This window comes from Aspergillus pseudoviridinutans, assembly GCF_018340605.1.
Source record: "Aspergillus pseudoviridinutans IFM 55266 DNA, scaffold_5, whole genome shotgun sequence".
Lineage (NCBI taxonomy): Eukaryota > Fungi > Ascomycota > Eurotiomycetes > Eurotiales > Aspergillaceae > Aspergillus > Aspergillus pseudoviridinutans.
This window is the reverse complement of record NW_025091285.1, coordinates 548,204-563,031: the sequence shown is the minus strand read 5'-3', so window position 1 is coordinate 563,031 and position 14,828 is coordinate 548,204. Positions and strand designations below refer to the sequence as shown.

Sequence of the window (14,828 nt, the reverse complement as noted above, 5' to 3'; positions counted from 1 at the left end):
AGAATGTGGAACTCGGCGATTTTGCCCACGAGGGAGACAACGTGCATGAGCTGTATGCAACAAGTGTGGCGCAAAGCATAAGCATGTCATAATCATTAATCATCATTATAGTCAAAGCATTGATACAGCAATTAATATTCTCTCGGTTGGATTTGAGTACAATGGAATACTGGTTGATCACGTTCCTTGAACCATCAATTCCTTGGGACGGGATTCCAGTGAGGGTGATGATGAGAAATCATGCGTGGGACCGTGATCGAATGACGCTAGATAACTAGATATCCCGGACTGAAGCCCGAGAGACTGAATCCAGGCCAATAGAGGCACTAAAATAATAGGAATTGCTTACCTCACTGGCCTTTATATGCTGATCTGTAGCTACTCATTTTTCCTTTCCCAACGTCTGCTCTAGCTGTAGAGTCCATTTCGACAAGGAAACCGGTCGCCTGGTGGCGTCTTCTTCATCTGTGCCAGTTATCGGATTGTCCAAACGCCTTATCTCGAGATCTTGTTCGTCTTTAAATCGACCTTCGTGTACATGCATTTGATAGACATCTCTTCCTTCGGTAGTTATCCTGTTGTTGAGATCGTACCTTGCATCACTGCATGGAGACATTCATCTCTCGATTCCGCCTAGGTGAATAAAGATGCCGACCCTTCAGCAGCCCGACTCTGTTCCCACAACAGAAAAGCCTGAGTGGCCTGTCGATGGGGATTCGTCAAGTGAGAAAAGCACGGAAGAAGCTCGAGAACAAGAGACACAACGGAGTGAAGAATTGGATACAACTTTTGCACCCATCAATGCGTGCGTCTCAACAAACAATGAGCGACCGCAGAAGCTGCAGCGCACTACGTCTTCGACTATTGAGCGCAGCTGGTCTCTGAATGATGGATACAGTTGTCATACTGTCGCCGAAGAAGCAGAAGAGAAATCCAACCAGCCGGGAGAAGCAGCCGACGGTGATGAGTTTGTTGTCGGATGGGACGACAATGACCCGATGAACCCCCGGAATATGAACAAGTTCCGGCGATGGCTTATTGTCGTGATCGTCTCGTCAGGTTCTCTCTGCGTGTGAGTCTCGAGTCTGCGACATAGGCCTATAGACAATACTGACAGTACGGCTTCGAGGACTTGCGCCTCGTCCATGTATACTTCCACCTATGAGCAGCTGATGAAAGAGCTCGACTGTTCTCGAATTGTAGCAACACTTGGCCTTTCCTTCTTCATTTGGGGGTTGGGTAAGTCTGCTCCAGAGTCTCCCTTGCGTGGTTTGTGGGTATTGACCAGAGGCTGGTCGTAGGAATCGGGCCGTTGATTCTGGCGCCATTGTCAGAGGTTTGTCGACTCTGCATAGCTCTGCGTTTCACTGCTGATATGCCGTAGTTTTATGGTCGGAAATGGATTTACATCGTCTCGTTTACCTTCTTTCTGATATGGTTGATCCCATGTGCCGTGGCGCAAAACATCCAAACTATGATCGTCAGCCGTTTCTTCAACGGCCTCGCTGGCAGTGCTTTTCTCAGCGTTGCGGGGGGTACAGTGGGCGATTTGTTTGACCGCCACGAACTCAGTGCCCCCATGATGCTATACACGGCTTCCCCTTTCATCGGTCCAGAAGTGGGCCCGCTGTATGTTCTCCAATTCTTTCAGCTCGGGCTTTGACGCTGTTGAAGGTCGCTCTTGTGCAACAGGGACTGACAGGACCTTACCTTCAGGGTTGGCGGGTTCATTAACCAGTTCACGACATGGTAAGCTCGTCCATCCTTTAGTTGAAAAGCATTACTTTAACAAGCCTATCATATCTTCAGGCGCTGGACGTTCTATGTCCTTCTCATCTGGTCCGGTGTCCTTCTGGTCTCGATTATCCTGTTTGTTCCAGAGACGTACCACCCAGTGTTAGTGCTTTCAGGCTTCTGTATCGTATCTAAAGGTATTGATTCATCTGACTCGACTTGCCCAGACTCCTCCGGCGCAAGGCACAAAAGCTGCGCAAAGAAACGGGAGACGACAGATGGAAGGCTCCAATCGAACGAACGAACCGCTCGGTAGCACGGACTGTCCTGCGATCCACTTACCGGCCGTGGCTTCTATTAGCGCTGGAGCCGATGTGTTTGAATCTCTGTATATTCTCTGCCATCCTGCTGGGTATCCTCTATCTTTTCTTTGGCGCTTTTCAGCTCGTCTTCGGCAACATATACGGCTTCGAGCTATGGCAAAGAGGTCTGTCGTTCCTTGGTCTCTTTGTTGGCATGGTCTTTGCCATTCTATCTGATCCTTTCTGGCGTCGAATCTATGTTCGTCTGGAAAAGAAGCACGAAAAAGCTGTTGGGAAACCAGATGATTTCCAGCCCGAATGGCGGCTACCCCCAGGTGCGTATATCCTGGTGACTTGGTTATCCGCATATTGAACCAGAACAAACCTTGCTAATATTTGTCTGCTTCTTATGCAGCGATCCTTGGAGGTCCGCTCGTCACCATAGGACTCTTTATGTTTGCCTGGACTATCTATGCTCATGTGCACTGGATCGTACCACTGATTGGCAGTGCGTTCTTCGGAGCCGGGTAAGTTTGCAATATGGCTGACTCCCAGACATGATTGCAGTCGCAGCAGCGCCAATAAGCTGAGTATAGACGCTAATTCTATCTGTTGCACGAACAGGACCATCCTCGTATACTCGGGTGTATTCACTTTTCTGGTTGATGCCTACCCAACATACGCAGCGAGCGCTCTGGCAGCAAACAGCTTTGCTCGCTCGACCTTTGGTGGTGTCTTTCCATTGTTCGGTAACCAAAGTAAGCATTCTCTTCCTGGATTTCGCAGCGACTTTCTGTCTATGCATCTGCGGTCGCCCGCGAAGTCGAGCCGAAGGTACAAGTCAGAAGAACAGTCTAAACCGTCACCGGTGGTAGACTCCCACTCAGCTGACCTGTTGTTACGAAATGCAATGCCTGTGCTTCATTATGTCCCCGGTCACTGCTGATGATTGAAATGCAGTGTACAATAATCTGGGTTATCATTGGGCGACATCGCTGCTGGCCTTTCTGACACTTGCCATGTCACCATTTCCGTGAGTATTTCCCTTTTTTTTTTTTTTTTCCCCTCGTACTTCGAAGGCCAGAGACTTTCCAAGGTTTCTACTGTTTGATCCATGCTCCATCCTCCTTGCATCAGCTTGCAGCTGTCAGCCGGGGTAGCGGCAATTGCGTGGCTTCACGTATAGAATCTTTCGCTGACTACGGTCTACAAAACAGGTACATATTCTTCCGATATGGCAGCCGTATCAGAAAGAACAGTCGATTTGCTACGTGATAGACCACCAACTTTGTTGTCGCCGCGTATCGAGCGTGCATTGCCATGGTGGCTCGACATACTGGGACCGAGCTATTGCTTGCTGCCTTCATGGTAGAAGTTTTATCCGGCAAGGGTTGTACATCTAAACATAGACATATGCATCCATGCAGACATACGCATACGTAGAATATACCTAATGCACAGAATCAACAGGACGAAGAGAATGGCTCTCTAAAACAACTGCATTGACAAGCTCGCACGTATCTAGATACTCGACAAGTATGACAAACTATCGGCCATATACAGCAGAGGACCAGCTGCTGTATTCTCTAGTAATCCCTGACTGACCTGGGCAGACGGACCCTTGTCATTACCAAGCAATCGAATCCAGGCCAAGCCAGACCAAACCTAAAGACGTTGGCCCTTACCGCGCATTACCTTACCTTGGCGGCCCAGGAAGTAACTGTCTAACAATCTCCTGCAACAACAGTCTATTGCAGAAATATAGCCCCTATTCAGCCATCCCCATTAAGCGCATGACTGCCCGTATGATGCAGGAAAAAGGAAATCCAACAGGGTTATGCAGGAAAGCCTCTTTTGCCGAGGCATGTCCCCAAGCTGGGCAGGCTGTCGAGGGTCGGGCGATCACGGGGAACTTGGTGGCATTCCGGTATTACCCTGCGTAATTTTGGAGAGTTTGAGGGCTTTATTGTACGTAAAATGACTCATAGAAATGGATTGGGCTTCGTTTTGTTGATTTGATCATTGAGGTTGGTGTTCGCTGATGGTGTACAATGTAGTCGAGGTTAATTTATCCTGTTGGTATGAAGGGAGAAGAGGATTGGATAGCATGTCTACAGTATCATGAGTATACGAATCTTGAGATTTAGATGGAGCAGCACGTGGGATAAGATATGCTGGAGGTGCCTGAGGCTTGAAACAGGTTGATACTATGTATGTATTATCACAAGCAAGCTTCATCTGGACATTGATACTGGTGACGCATGTGAGATCAATCTTCCAGCTCATATCAGGTACCATATATGCGGCAATTGTTCTCTGTCTGTCTTTCTGGACCTCATGGCATGATGTGATGATATCTGCAGGACTCGAATATTGCATTCCTGATTGCCAGTGACTACAGGTCAGCCGACCTTTAGGAAAAGTTCGGATATTCACAACTAAGGTCGGGTAACTCCGCTTCAGGTCAGAAACATTCACTGAGACATATTATGGTCACATGACATTCCCCACTATAAAGGTCGGCTGAGCTCAATACTGTAACTTACCTTCTTACATCTCTCTCATCTCTCTTCCCCCCCGCCCCCMTTTCGATTTTTTTCTTTKAACTAGTTGTCAACTAGTCTCTATCTACTCTGACTTCTCTTWTTCTCTACTTTTACCTCTCCCCTGAACACCATGTAGGTAGGTCTTCTCCTTTTTAATACTATTACCATCATCTCAGAATACTCTCACCTTCATCTCACAATTCCGGCTGCCCAACTAGTTAAGAACTAGTTAGGAAATCTACATTATTATCTTCTGGCTAACTAGTTCTTAACTAGTCCAATCATCCAGAATGGCGCTCGTGAAGAAAGCTGTAAGTGATTTCTTTAACTAGTTCAGAACTAGTTAAGGACTAGTTAAGGACTAGTTCATATGCTAACCTGATTATAGGAATCTTACAAGAGCTACCTTGAGTTGGGTCCTGACAAGCTGAACCTGCCTCCCTTTCAGTCAAATGTAAGTTAACATATACTAGTTATTGACTAGTTACTAACTAGTCCACAGGAAAAGGGCTATCTTGAGATCTTCCTTGGGGAGGTATTCTGTCGCCATCCTGGCTGCATCAAAGAGGTATGTAAAAGAAATCTCTGTTTAAAGTAAACTAGTTACTAACTAGTTCTATTCAGGGCCGCTTCCTTTCCCTCAATAACCTAAAGAAGCATGTTCAAACGGCACACAAGGGCAAATACAACATTTATGCCACTGAGGGAGGTGCGCCAAATCATGATGAGCAGGCTGCTGCCATTAGTAAGTACCAATCTAACTAGTTCTTGACTAGTTACTAACTAGTTATAGACTTCTACAATACTCTGTACGAGGAGTATGTGGCTACTCTGAAGCAGGATGCACCAGACCTCCCCGCACTCCCTAAAAGAAAGGATGGAAAGGTAAGTATCTTATATTTACTAGTTTTTAACTAGTTCCCAACTGGTTACTAACTAGTTTAGGTGCACGCAACGAACATGAAAAAAATGGTTAAAGAGATGGGGGGCGTGGTGCCGTGTTCTGCTTGCAAAGATAAAAAGAAGCCAAGAGGTAACTTATAAGATTCTAACTATATTCTTTTAACTAGTTACTAACTAGTTCTTTAGGTTGCTGCTCAGAGGCAGCACGCACCTTCTGCGACAACTTTGACCTTTTTGATGAAGATGGTGAAGAGGAGGAGTCGGATGATGAGGAGGAAGAGGAGACTGATGAAGAAGCCTAACTAGTTTAAAACTAGTTAGGTATGAACTGTTCCTTTGTTTTATGGAGGTTTGAAAGGCGTTTTAAACTAGTTAATCTAGTTAAAGGCGTTGGTGGTGTGAGCTTTTCATGAAATGTAAACTAGTTAATAACTGGTTATTAACTAGTTTTTGGCTGTTCCTGGCCTCTACTTAATATCTCATTTTCCTGTATCCGAACCTGAAGTAATCTTTCCTCAAGCTGAACACGTCTTGCAAGTTGTTCAAGTGCACGTTCTTCTATCTCATACTGTGCCTGCCGTATCTGTAAATTCTGAACTTGCAGATTTGCAGTAGCTGCACGTTGTAGTTGCCTGGGGTAAAGAATAACTAGTTAGTAACTAGTTACTAACTAGTTATTAATAGAAACTTACGGTGATTGTGCACTTCTAAGAGATGTTAGTATATACCTATTAATAATATCACTGGAGAACTTACCTTGCTGGACTTGGTGAGGGGATACCTAAGAAAGGAGCTGGAGATCTAGGAAAGGTTAGAAATTACTAGTACTGAACTAGTTTTTAACTAGTTAGAAACTAGTTAAGGGAACATACTCGGATGGAGACTCAGAATATAGCCTAGTATTATAAGTATTTAGAATTAGTACTTAATAAAATAGGAATAATCTATTTACGTACCTTCTTGGGGCTGCCCTAGGCATTAAGTATGGGGTTGAGGTTCTAGAAAGGTTAGAAAGAATATTATATAACTAGTTCACAACTAGTAAGGAACTAGTTCATACTAACCKTGATCTTGAGCGTGGGGTTGGTGTTCTACCACGAGAACTACCTCTTCTTCCTCTTCGAGATGGTATTCCACCAGAAGAGTTTGAATCAAAGAGAATACTATCAGAATCCCTAATATCCTCTTCATTCTGACGCTTCCGCCTCCGACTCTCTAGGGGAAGTTAGTAACTAGTTACTAACTAGTTGGGAACTAGTCCTTACTTTCCCGGGTGAGACTATTCCAGTATCGAGTCTCAAGGTTATCTGACCGATATGAATGATGAGTACCAAAGGCATTCCGTGCCTGATACTGATCAATATCACGTTGATCAATAATGCGGGATCTACTATAGTTAGCCTAACTAGTTAATAACTAGTTCAGAACTAGTCCATAACTTACCCTAATGCTGCCCCTAATAATGACTCATGAACACCCATAAAATAAGATTTATAGTGGCTTTGCTCAACAGCATTAGTAATATTCCTAACCTGTTCAAAGAAGTCAGGAGGCATTAATGAGCAGGCTTTATTTAAGCCTGCTGCAATAACTGGATGGCGCTTATGCTCAGCCCAAGCAGAAATCTGTGGTGATTCATGATCTATAACTAGTTAGTAACTAGTCCATAACTAGTTAATTATTATAAGTAAGAACTGGAATATAACTAGTTAATAACTAGTTCTTACCTTGAAGAAGTTGAATAAGTTGATAATATTCATCTTCTGTTTCACAATCAAGAAGGCTTCTCATTCTTACTAAGGTAGAATAAGAAGAATGCTCAAGGTCATTACTATCTGCTGCTATTCCAAGTAGTTTTGAAATAGTTCGTAGAAAGTGAACACGACAGAGAATCATAATATTTCTTAACTGCCATGTCCATGGCCGGTGAGTAGGGTCAAGAGCAGAGAGGTAATGACCAAGACCTATAATAGTTAGTAACTAGTTCCGAACTAGTTATAAACTAGTTATACATACCTGACATCTGTTTACCGCACATATCAACGATAATAGCCTTAAACCCAGTATTATGAAGATAGTGAAAGTTCACTGGCTTCTGGGTTATATCAGCTATTAAGCTAAAGACTTGTTCAAATAGAAGTCTATAGCTTTGGGCTGTTTCCTGATTAATAAACACTCGGAGGAGTGTAAGAACTTAACTAGTTAGTAACCAGTTACCTACTAGTTAGGAACTAGTTTACTTACTCTTGCCATGTTCAGGAAGAAATGTTGCAAAGATCACCTCATTAAACTCTCCCTTAATCCTTTTATAGGACATATCAATTTCAAAGCTCTCAAGAGAGCTTAGAATCTGAATCTGCTCATCAAATCCACAGATAACCATTGTACAGTCATTATGGGTATAGACCTTCCGAATGTATTGCTATATACTAGTTTAGAACTAGTTCCCAACTAGATAGGAATTAGTTACTTACCTTTACCTCTGGATGGCGATCTATTTYATATAAGATGCCATTGATATTCCGACCACAAGGATAAAGAAGTGCTTTTTCTTTAGTAATAATAGCTGCAAATCGATCTTGATTTACAAAGCTATTATGAATCTGAGAAAGGGTCTGACCATTATACTGCTGACAGAACTGCCGAAGAGAAGGACTCCGTAAAAAGGTACCTATAACTAGTTAGTAACTAGTCATCCCTTATTATAACTACCTCTTAATCAACTAGTTTACAACTAGTTTAGAGCTAGTTAACTTACTCAGAGTTAGATCTGGATCCTGCATTCGCTTAATAAGATCTAAAATCTCATCCATAATAAGCTGTGGTGGCTTATTTGGTGGTGGTGGTGGATGAGTATGATCACCAGTTGATAGGAAAATAGCATAAGGGCATATCTGAAGATCTTCTGGAATAAAGATCTTAAAGCTAGCCTTACAGGCTATTTTCTGTAGCTTTCCAGCTCCCTGGGGATGTGTAATCCCTAAAGATAATATTAGTTAAGGATAACTAGTTAAGAACTAGTTATTAACTAGATATTAACTAGATATTAACTTACCGCAATGTGGTCGACGGCTTGAGTTTTGTTCAATAACTCCACATAATCTAGGCTCCTGTCTAAAGCCATCAGATTCAAGGAGTTCTTTAAGGCAATTAATATCAATATTCTGTGCCCTATTTGTGAGGTTCATATAGAAATAACCTTGATGGTTATTTCTATTTGCATTTGAACAGATGAGATAAGGCATTTGGGTTTGGGTAATCGACTATACTAGTTAGTAACTAGTTAATAACTAGTTAAATTAATACTATAAACTTACCTGGGTATCACTGAGTTGTAAGACTGGCCTACATGTTGATATTTGCTGAGAGCAGGCTGTATTAGCATCAAAACGCCGTTTGATGCTATAGAATATCCTATTAACTAGTTAGCAACTAGTCCTGAACTAGTTAGTAACTAATCCTTACCCTTGTGCAGCTTGCTCCCCTAATGATAATTCAGAATCCCTAATTCTAGAGCGTATCTCTGATATTCTCTCTAGAAGTGATKGTGAAACAGAAGTATGATGAATATTTAGTTCTGGTGATAAATATTCACATGCTTTAACCCCAGTACAATGATAAACATATTTTTTAACATTGCATGCTAGGAGTGGTGAGAAGGTCATTCGAGGAGTGCCAACCCTCTGATAAGCATATTGTATCTAAACTAGTTAGTAACTAGTCAGCAACTAGTTAGTAACTAGCACTTACATCATGTAATGCTTTCTCGAAGGTTTCCCGGTTGCGGCCATAACTTTTAATAATATAAGCATAGCCATTTTCATCAGACTTTGGATATTCTGGTAAATGATCACTATACTCAATAGATCGAGCAGTAATTCCAGGCTTTTTCCCTCCATGTGTAATAGGGATAATAGGTATTGGCTATTAACTAGTTAGTAACTAGTTATACTTAGGTAGATATATATATTTATTCTTACCGCTTCTTCCACAACACCAGTTGCAGTATTGCGATTATGTAAAATATCTTCATCTACCTCATTAGATAATTCATTAAACTCTGATTCAGGTGTAAGTAAAGATAAATCAAGAAGAGAATTAATTAATGTTGGATCATTCTCAAGATTATAGAAGTTATTTGATGAAGACATCCTGAACTAGTTGGTAACTAGTTAAGATAATAAGGTATGTAAAAGTTCAAAAACTATTACAGAACATGAAATTATTATTAAGATGTGGGATATTTATCTATTTATTTAGTGTAGGTCGGCTGACCTACTATTAGTTTTTCCGACCTACTTTTAGTTTATCCGAACTTTTCCGAAGGGTCGGCTGACCTGTAACCTGGTTGTGTTATGAGTAACACGTCCCAAAATCAACCCTGATCCCCTTGTCAAGGCGGGCCAGGCGCCCACGCCTCATATCCGTGCGGGGAAATTGTCAACCTTGTCGCCTGAGGCATATTGATCTGCGAACAGAGTGGAGATCATGCCTGACACGGTCGCATTCTCCAATGAGTCATTAAGGCATCATGATCAAAGACTTGAAGGAATGAGTAGATGATTTTATAAAGATTTGACACGAGCACAATGTCCATATCGGTCAAGACCCACAAATAGACAGAGGGCAAAAGAGCCCTGGATCAAGGGACAGATGTAACACAAGCCACAGGACTGACGGGATAGATCAGGCCATCCCCTCACAGAACTGGATTTGCTCGTTGCTTTCTGTCACCTTACTAAGGTAGTTGCTACCTCTTCAGGACCTGAGGAGTTGATGATTTAGGTTAAATTAATCTTACAATAATAAAGTAACTAATCACCTACCTCAGGTCAACCTAACCATAGTTCAGCAAATATTAAATCCAATTTAGTCCACGAGCGCTAAGCTACCAACCTCGGTCCTGAACTGCTCTATCAATTATTATTTAAGCCAGCCGCCAGCGCTCTCCTCTGACGCAACGGAGTCTGTGTCTGGACTTGGCCAGTTGCTCGTGATAACAAGTCCATTGTTATCCACCCAATCATCACCGTATTCTCCATCTATTCTGAGACAAACGAGCTGTACCTTGCACTGCAGTCCCTTTTGACTTGGAAGGGTCCTCAGCACACATTTCAACATCCTTCAATTTCTCCTGCCTCACCAAAAGCTGTGCTTACGCCGTTTGACTTCGAGGCTCACCAAACATCAGTTATATTTTCTACATTGTTATTTGCCTTGTTTTATGAACTGCAGGGGATAAACTCCGTTGATTTACTATGAAAGTCCTCGCAGCTATTGCGCTGAGCGCAACAGTTTTCACAGGGGCTCTAGCTGCAGTGATTACTCAAGAAGCATTCTTAAACAACCCCCGCATCCATCATGACCAGGACAAGTACTTGATCGAATTGGCGCCTTACCGAACACGATGGGTGACCGAAGAGGAGAAATGGGCATTGAAATTGGTACCATACTTCCCCAAACCTTGGATCTCCAACCCCACAAGTGACTAACTGCACTATTGCATCAAGGACGGCGTGAATTTTATCGATATCACAGAAGAGCACAATACCGGATTCTACCCGACTCTCCACAGCGCCAGCTATGTCAAATATCCGCCGAAGATGCAGTATGCAGAACAAGTGGTTGCGCTTAATAAGGATCTATCGAAAGAAAACATGAAGGCCAATCTGGAACAATTCACATCATTTCATACTCGCTATTACAAATCTCAGACGGGAATTCAATCAGCAACCTGGCTGTACGACCAAGTCCAGAGAGTCGTCTCCGAGTCGGGAGCCGCTGAGCATGGTGCAACTGTTGAGCGATTCTCCCATCCATGGGGTCAATTCAGCATTATTGCCCGAATCCCCGGTCGAACGAACAAAACTGTGGTGCTGGGCGCCCATCAGGACAGCATCAATTTATTTCTCCCGTCAATCCTGGCTGCTCCCGGTGCTGATGACGATGGAAGTGGAACTGTCACCATTCTCGAAGCGTTGCGCGGTCTGCTGCAGTCAGACGCCATCGCCAAGGGCAATGCATCCAACACTGTCGAATTCCACTGGTACTCTGCAGAAGAAGGCGGAATGCTGGGCTCCCAGGCAATCTTCTCCAGTTACAAGAGGGATAGGCGGGAGGTCAAGGCCATGCTCCAGCAAGACTTGACTGGCTACATCCAGGGAGCTCTGAACGCGGGTGTCGAGGAAGCCGTAGGAATCATGGTCGATTATGTGGACCAGGGCCTCACACAGTTTCTCAAGGACGTTGTTACGGCGGTAAGCCTCAGTTGCCCTGCACGGAAAGCTGTTTCGTGGACGAATGAACTGACGAGCTGCATTAGTACTGTTCTGTGGGTTACCTGGAGACCAAGTGCGGGTACGCCTGCTCCGATCATACATCGGCCAGTAAGTACGGTTATCCCGCGGCTATGGCGACTGAAGCGGAGATGGAAAATACCAATAAGAAGATACATACTACCGACGACCAGATCAAGTATCTGAGCTTCGATCATATGTTGGAGCATGCGAAGTTGACTCTCGGCTTTGCTTTCGAATTGGCATTTGCGCCGTTCTAACTCCTCCCATGCTTCATTCCAGGTGGAAGGATTGATTGGAAAATGCTTGTTTTACTTGTATCACAAGGCGTTCGAGGGTTTGGGTCATGGTTTGATTGGGAGAACTTGCCATTCATGAGGTACTTCCTGTAGGCTGCTCGCTCACAAACTGATTATACCATTATACGAGTCTCATGGCATATCTGTACACGTGTTGACAATGCGTTAACTTATCTTCCTGTCTTTCACGACTTACTGTGGGAAACCAAATAAAACTGTCGAGTGATTATCACGTGACGATTGCGGATATCATCGATGGGACCTTGATCGCCAACTATGATTGACTTAGAAGACAGCGGTGAGTCAAAAAGGTCAGTCACAAGTTTCTGTAGTTTTCTCTTGCCGTGAATTTTCAGGATAGACGTCATTTTCGATTGACTGTCCGTCACACTGCTATAAAACAGTCCGATCGACACTGAGCATTGAATGAATATTTAATTTCATTTATGAGGTCATCGAGCCACCCACTTAGTATCAAGATCACATCCACTGCAATTGCCAAGCAATTGTCTACAGCTCCTAGTGCTGCTTTCTGAGAAATCTCTGGTGTGATTCTGCCCCAGGTCTCGATTTCCAGAGACAGGTGAAGCTCTTGAAACCTCAGTTGACTGTCCGGCTTCGCTCTTTCCACTGTGGTTTATGTGTTCTCATCATTGATCACCTTCCTGATTTAGAGCAAAGTCGAATCAGACGAGAAGGAACACAGACAAGTTTCACTTTTGAGACTCCATTGTTTCTCCCCTGGAAGCTCAGTTCTGCAAGAGGACCATATTTATCTTCGTTTCCAATCTTTCCATTGATATCATTTCTGTCATCACCATCGTCGACTTGCATAGTTGCTTCAGGTATAATTTCGAACCGAACGACAAGCTCGGCTTGTCTGAATTCTGCATAATGGATCCCAGTAGTCCTTATTCCAAGGAACTACAACTTGCATGCCTCACAGTGCAACGGGCCGCACTGTTAACGAAGAGGTTGCTCGAGGCTGTCGACAAAGGATCACTCGACAAGAGTGATTCCACGCCTGTGACCATCGCCGACTTTGCTGCTCAGGCACTTATCATTGGCGCTATCCACAAAGCCTTTCCCCAAGACGAATTTGTGGGTGAGGAGGATTCAAAGGCTCTCCGTGCGGATCCAGAACTTCTTGAGCGCACGTGGGAGCTCGCCTCTACCACTCATCTCGATGACAAGGACAGTGAAGCCCTTCTCTACACCCCCAAATCCAAGGAGGAAATGCTTGACTTGATTGATCTTGGAGCGCGTGGCAAATGTAGCCTGGAGAGTCGTGCCTGGGTTTTGGATCCTGTAGACGGTACTGCGACCTTCATGCAGGGCCAGCAGTATGCGGTCTGCCTGGCACTGGTGGAGAATGGATGCCAGAAGGTCGGCGTGTTGGGTTGCCCGAATCTCAATCTTGCTACGGGCCGTCTTCGAGAGGATGTTGTGGATCGAGATGGCTATGGGTCTCAAGTCTTCGCAGTTGCTGGCCAAGGTGCCTGGATACGGAAGATGGGACGCGGAGCTCTGCTCGCTGCTGAGAGTATCGGTCAGAGACCACAGATTACAGACCCGAAGGACCTCGATTTTGTGGACTGTGGGTCCGCCACATCATCTAATACTTCCCTGCATGCTCGAGTGGCAGCAAAACTGGGTGCTCCGTGGCCGTACAGCACTGATCTCTGGGCTGCACAACTGCGCTACATAGCCATCGCGGTAGGAGGCTGCAACGCTCTGATCAAGATCCCCCGTAAGGCATCTTATCGGTCTAAGATCTGGGATCATGCAGGCGGCATGTTGATTGCCGAGGAAGTCGGCGTTAAGGTCACTGACCTTGCAGGAAATCCCGTCGACTGCAGCTTGGGCCGAACCCTAGCTGGATGCTACGGGATGATCGTGGCTCCTCCTTCCATTCATAGGCGGATCGTTGAAGCTGTAAAGGAGGTCATGCAGGAACAGACAAAGTGATCGAGTCATTCGGGACAAAATGTTTTTGCATTTTATTAGACTACGTTTTGGGTTGGGTTATTGTCATAACGAGATTCTGCTCGCGCTGTGCAGGCTCACAGCGATTATCAATATTACCATTATTCGGCTCTAGAGGGTCATTGCGACCAAAGGACTGCATCAGATAGACATGGCGACGCACTGTTTAAGATTTGTCCAATGTAACATCATTCTTCAGGCCAGGCTGAGCTATCCTCTGAGACAGCGTTGCTCGTGGTGTACTGAATTATATTCAGATGGCTTTGCGGCAGTTCGTAGCGACTTAATTACTACTGTTCAAGGGTAAGCGAATTGTAAAGTACCTACGCTCTGGCTACACTATGTAGATAGGCATCGTATGACAGGCCCCATACAGCGCCCGTGCTTTGATCGACGGTCTGTGGGGCCTGATTAACAGAAGTGACAGAAGGCCTACCAGGGATTAGATCGCTACAAGTGGAAAACTTTATGACTTTCCCAGAGAGGTAGAGAACTTGGAATAAGTAAGGGTTATTACTACCTTAGCATATAACATTTATAGACTGAAAACGGACGTCTGGGTATTAGTCAATAACCGGGCAGTAACTACCTACCTCTCTAGTAAGGTAGTAACTGCAAGAAAAAGTCGCCCTGCGCCGTGGAGTATGAGTGATGTCATCAGTTTCAGCTTCCGTCACTCATCACCATTTTTTCATCGATATTGTCTTGTCGGAAAATCGACAGTAAAGGAACTCGAAATTTGAAAAGAAGAAATTCAGTATC

At 44.3% G+C, this 14,828-nt stretch overlaps 4 protein-coding genes across 4 annotated transcripts; all 4 read left to right on the top strand.

Annotated features, from left to right (window-relative positions):
- Positions 1–647: 647 nt before the first annotated feature.
- On the top strand, positions 648–2,982 carry Asppvi_007293 (MFS transporter; the record flags this gene model as incomplete). The annotated part of the gene is made up of 9 exons (XM_043303184.1): positions 648–1,072; positions 1,118–1,239; positions 1,302–1,336; positions 1,385–1,629; positions 1,717–1,749; positions 1,810–1,896; positions 1,962–2,371; positions 2,452–2,563; positions 2,661–2,982. 9 exons carry the CDS (start codon positions 648–650, stop codon positions 2,980–2,982), a joined length of 1,791 nt encoding a protein of 596 aa, XP_043159119.1.
- A 1,890-nt stretch (positions 2,983–4,872) lies between these two features.
- Positions 4,873–5,787, top strand: Asppvi_007292 (uncharacterized protein; the record flags this gene model as incomplete). Its single annotated transcript, XM_043303183.1, has 7 exons — positions 4,873–4,893; positions 4,971–5,036; positions 5,085–5,150; positions 5,207–5,327; positions 5,376–5,467; positions 5,528–5,615; positions 5,672–5,787. 7 exons carry the CDS (start codon positions 4,873–4,875, stop codon positions 5,785–5,787), a joined length of 570 nt encoding a protein of 189 aa, XP_043159118.1.
- Positions 5,788–10,743: 4,956 nt separating this feature from the next.
- On the top strand, positions 10,744–12,041 carry lap1 (putative aminopeptidase; the record flags this gene model as incomplete). The annotated part of the gene is made up of 3 exons (XM_043303182.1): positions 10,744–10,929; positions 10,996–11,742; positions 11,808–12,041. 3 exons carry the CDS (start codon positions 10,744–10,746, stop codon positions 12,039–12,041), a joined length of 1,167 nt encoding a protein of 388 aa, XP_043159117.1.
- A 933-nt stretch (positions 12,042–12,974) lies between these two features.
- On the top strand, positions 12,975–14,048 carry Asppvi_007290 (inositol monophosphatase family protein; the record flags this gene model as incomplete). Its single annotated transcript, XM_043303181.1, has 1 exon — positions 12,975–14,048. The coding sequence occupies one exon, from the start codon at positions 12,975–12,977 to the stop codon at positions 14,046–14,048; it is 1,074 nt and encodes a 357-aa protein (XP_043159116.1).
- Positions 14,049–14,828: the final 780 nt, after the last annotated feature.